Source organism: Dendronephthya gigantea, unplaced genomic scaffold, assembly GCF_004324835.1.
Source record: "Dendronephthya gigantea isolate DGI-Jeju-01 unplaced genomic scaffold, DenGig_1.0 000001F, whole genome shotgun sequence".
In the NCBI taxonomy this organism is placed as follows: Eukaryota; Metazoa; Cnidaria; class Anthozoa; order Malacalcyonacea; family Nephtheidae; genus Dendronephthya; species Dendronephthya gigantea.
The window spans coordinates 5,250,149-5,255,364 of NW_021163011.1; the positions used below are offsets into that span (position 1 = coordinate 5,250,149).

Consider the following 5,216-nt stretch of genomic DNA (forward strand, 5'->3'; position numbering starts at 1 on the left):
TATATATATATATATATATATATATATATATATATATATTATAATATATATATATTAATATATAAATTATATATAATATATATATATCTATATATATATATACATATATATCCAAATAATTGACTGTGACAAAAAGATCACAGAACTTGACAATGGTTGGAGAGCGCTCAATACCATTACTGGCAGAGCGATAATATATATTTATTGAAAGACTAGCTTAGCTACTCGGAGTTTCACGCTATAAAGCGATCATCAGGCTAATGGCAGGTCTGGTTGCTATTCTCTATATTTACATCGTGATATAAGGTGTCGAATTACGTGTCTACATTTCGTAAAGAGTTCAGAGCGTTTGTTCAGCAGTGTTCTAGTTTTGTCTTATCATGAAATGTCCATATCATGAAAGACAAAACTAGAACACTGCTGAACAAACGCTCTGAACTCTTTACGAAATGTAGACACGTAATTCGACACCTTATATCACGATGTAAATATAGAGAATAGCAACCAGACCTGCCATTAGCCTGATGATCGCTTTATAGCGTGAAACTCCGAGTAGCTAAGCTAGTCTTTCAATAAATATATACATATATATATATTATAATATATATATATACATATATATATATATATTATATATATATATTATATATATATATAATTATATTATAATATATAATATATATTATATATATATATTATATATATATATATATATATATTAATATATATGCACGCTGAAAAATAAAGACTGCTTCTATTGACCGAGCGTGAGGTCTGTACCATGGAATATCAGACTGAGACTGTTTAGTATGGACAAAACCTCAGTAAAGTCCGAACAAGCGAGGTCAATAATCTGTTTATTATATGGATACTGGTCCAGATATGAAATATACGGACCATACACGGTCCGGATATGGGTTTTTACGGACCGCTCGTCATTTAATCAGAATAAAGGATCTTGAAAAGCCATATATAATAAATGTATGTTATTTACCAGATTGGAGGTCCGTATAGGGAAATATTTCCCAATTTTCCCAATATAAAGAAAACGGGGAATGTTAGAATGAGAATATAATTAAGCGACATGCATCAGGTAGTTGTCCGATTCACACACGCGCTAAAGTGGTTCTACCTATAGTAGGTCCGAGTATCCCCCGAAAAATACCCGAATATAGCTTCTTAACTAGTAAAGTTATCAAAATGAAATATATTTCATTATTTAGGGCAAAGACTAACTTAAATTGTGTTGTTATATCTGTATTTACGCAAAAATTCGCAGAGATATCATTGATGTCTAAAATAGGTGCATGATAGCGTACTCTGTTACAGGTTTATATATAATATATGCATGTCTCTCTGCTCTTCAAATTCGTCTGCCCGTGTTTACACATAGACGAACTATAGAAGACGAACTTACACACATGCATAATTGCATATGAACTATCTTTCGCTCGCCCAAGTTCGTCTAGACGGATGATCCGTCTCTAGTATAAATCGAGCCAATGTTCTTTGTTGTAGTTCCTGCATTTTTCATTCCCATTTTTATTTTCCCCTGTTTTACGTCTTCTCCTTGAAGAAAACGAGGAGACTGTACGGCATAACACCAGAAAGTGACGGATGAATTTAACAGGACGAAAACGAACTGCAAATCACGGAACCAGTGAAGAGTGATGCAACTGCACTGCTCACAGAAATTCATGATATAAATGAAGGACCATAACAGCATAACATAGCGATGAGAACAACAATAAACATTCTGGTGACTTTGGCTTCCATCTGACGTGCACTGTTGAGGATTGAACTTGGAGTGTTTGCTGGAACAGTTGACAATCTTTCATCTCGGGGCGGTCCTGACGTACTTGGTGCTTGAATGCTATAGGGAGCTTTTCTAACAGTGTCATTATTACTGGACACGTTTTGAGATCTTTTTTGAACCTTTCTCAGCATAAGGGTGTATGTTAGACAAGTGATGACAATGGCTACTGCGACAGCGGAATTCGCGAAGATGAACGCATATGTAGTGTACCTAACTTCAAAATATATATTTGGTAGACTCAAAGATATTAACCAAATACAAGCCACTGTCAATATAATTCGTTTTTAGTCACGTTGGTACGATACGCATGTGTTTTCTCACTGCAAGATATCTTTCTAGAGCTAAACTCGCAGACCTGTAGAGTTTGGGTATGGATTCAGCTCCTAATTTCAGAGATCACTGCATGTGGATGGTGCTCTGAAGATCTTAATGGATTGCGTGTAATGTGGTAGTACCTATACCTTTTTCAGCTATGAAAGAATTGATAGAACAGCTAAAATGCCACGTATCTCTCTCAGTCATTTATGATCACTTTAAAAGTGTTACATTTCAGCCAGCTGGAATTTCTGTAACGGGCACCTTATAACACTCAATTGTATCGTATTTAAAATGGCTATTCCAATATAAAACAAAACGGAGAATGTTAGAGTGAGAATATATTAATTGAGCGACATGCATGCAGTTGTCCGATTTACACACGCACTAAAGTGGTTCCACCTACAGTAGGTCCGAGTCTACCCCGAAAAATACTCGAAAATAGCTTCTTAACGAGTAAAGTTATCAAAATGAAATGTATTTCATTATTTAGGGGAAAGGCTAACCTAAATTGTGTTGTTATTTTTGTATATTTACGCAAAAATTTGCGGAGATATTATTGATTTCCAAAATAGGAGATACCGTACTCCGTTACAGGTATATATATAATATATGCATGTTTCTCTGCCCAGCAAAACTTGTTTAATGATTTGATACGATGTGTGTTTGGATCAAGACAAATCTACAAATATTGCCTTGAACACCAATGTATCTCTATTAAATTGAAATCAAAATCTATGTTCGTCTTCTTCTATATCTCTATCATGAAATTTCTTGAACTGTTGACGTAATAACTTCACTCTTTTAGACGTTATTCAGTATCAATCAAACCGAAGTTCTTTTTTGAACCACCCGGTACTGATATAACCGACTGTTTCTAATGCTTCCATGCACTGTTATCGGACATTTACACCTTTAGCTGGCTAAGCACATGAATTATACGAAAATTCTTTGGGGAAAATCTCGCAGCTCGCTGGTTAAAGTTATACTGCCTGTAAAATGCAAAATGTATCACAAATAGAATTTTGAGTTTGATTAACTCGTATACAATATAATTGAAAGGAAAAGGTTTTAAATACTGATATTGCTTAAAAAGCGTGCACTATATAGCTATTAGTCTCTAAAACTATAATATATATATTCTATTTACGTTAATGCACCAGCTGTCTGCATTCGCAGTCCTTCTTTGTTACTACCCATGCATGCATGCAGTATATGCAGCCTTTACAATTGTAGCGCGAATAGACTTTGTCTTCTCCCCAAATCCTATTCAAGGTAGCTCTAGTGGAACGCTTGCATGGACAAAAGCAAATATTCCTTTGGCACATGCATATAGGTTATACCGCTATATGTTACGGATTCGTGATTATTTCGCGGTTAGAAAAGGGGGGTGGTTAGGTTAAAAGTTTGATTATCCATGCAGTTGACGTATTATTAGTTTCTAGGCTGATTATCTTATAGGGAGCTTCGTATTTACTTATAACGTATAATCGTATTATATAGAGTACACATGCAAGAACCGTTTTATGATGAATTTTTCGATCTACCCATCCAAATTCGTTTGCCTGTGTTTACACATAGACGAACTGGAAGACGAACTTATCCCAAGTTCGTCTAGACGGATGACCCGTCTCTAGGATAAATCGGGCCAATGTTCTTTGTTGTAGTTCCTGCATTTTTCATTCCCATTCTTATTTTCCCCTGTTTTACGTTTTCTCCTTGCTCAACGCTTTTACTGAAGGAGATGGTTTGGATATTATTGATATCGGAAGAGCCTGATTCTTCACTACTATTATTTCGCTTTGTAATCTTCAAGATCTTTGTAAAGGCACTCCGAAAACGAGGAGACTGCACGGCATAACACCAGAAATTGACGGATGAATTTAACAGGACGAAAACGAACTGCAAATCACGGAACCAATGAAGAGTGATGCAACTGCACTGCTCACAGAAATTCATGATATAAATGAATAGAGTTGAAGGACCATAACAGCATAACATAGCGATGAGAACAACAATAAACATTCTGGTGACTTTGGCTTCCATTTGACGTGCACTGTTGAGGATTGAACTTGGAGTGTTTGCTGGAACAGTTGACAATCTTTCATCTTGGGGCGGTCCTGACGTACTTGGTGCTTGAATGCTATAGGGAGCTTTTCTAACAGTGTCATTATTACTGGACACGTTTTGAGATCTTTCTTGAACCTTTCTCAGCATAAGGGTGTATGTTAGACAAGTGATGAAAATGGCTACTGCGACAGCGGAATTCGCGAAGATGAACGCACATGTAGTGTACCCAACTTCAAAATATATATTTGGTAGACTCAAAGATATTAACCAAATACAAGCCACTGTCAATATGATTCGTTTTTTAGTCACATTAGTACGATATGTATTTGCTTTTCTGACTGCAAGATATCTTTCTAGAGCTAAACTCGACAAACTTAATACTGAGGCAGTGCAAGAGATGAAGTAGCTCATATGAATTGCTTTCACTTCACCAGATGTTATCTTTTCATTCAATCCCTCCTTCATATGAATGTACACCGAGATTGGATTCGTCACCGCACCAACGATAAGATCTGCAGTTGCTAAATTTACTACCAACCAATTGAACGGAGTTCTTAGATTTTTGTTCGGATCCAAAACAACAGCTAGAATTATGAGAACATTTCCAGGAATATTCGTGAGAGTGAAGACCATCGACAAACTGGTTGTTATGAAAGATAACTCAGTTGGAGCTGCAGTTGTGAGACATCGTTTTTCAAATGCTCCTTGAACCGACATATTTCAAATCTGTAAGAAACAAACAAGGAAAATATATTCTATGTTAGGGACAAGCAATTGGAAAATGATGGAAATTAAATGATTGAACGTGCAAACTTTTGCTTTGAACCTTTGCTGATTTTCTCGAGAAAAATATTCCATCTAAACACAACCAGGATTGTTGTCAGGTAACTTCTACTTCTGCGTATTTATATATATCTTGCGATATATTTTCTACTTCTATATATATCTTGCGAATCCCCGAGCGGGCCAAAACGAATACTTGAAACAAAGATGATACCTTGAGAAAATTCACTTG

The 5,216-nt window shown here is 35.7% G+C and overlaps 1 protein-coding gene across 1 annotated transcript; it reads right to left on the reverse strand.

Moving 5' to 3' along the window:
• Window positions 1-3,745: 3,745 nt before the first annotated feature.
• On the reverse strand, window positions 3,746-5,216 carry LOC114530961 (probable G-protein coupled receptor No18). Its single transcript, XM_028552591.1, has 2 exons — window positions 5,199-5,216; window positions 3,746-4,927 (listed from the first exon to the last, which is right to left on the reverse strand). Exon 2 carries the CDS (start codon window positions 4,916-4,918, stop codon window positions 3,746-3,748), a length of 1,173 nt encoding a protein of 390 aa, XP_028408392.1. The 5' UTR covers window positions 4,919-4,927; window positions 5,199-5,216.

Coding starts and splice junctions, on each gene's coding strand:
- LOC114530961 (XM_028552591.1), bottom strand. CDS start 4,918: ATGTCGGTTCAAGGAGCATTTGAAAAACGATGTCTCACAACTGCAGCT.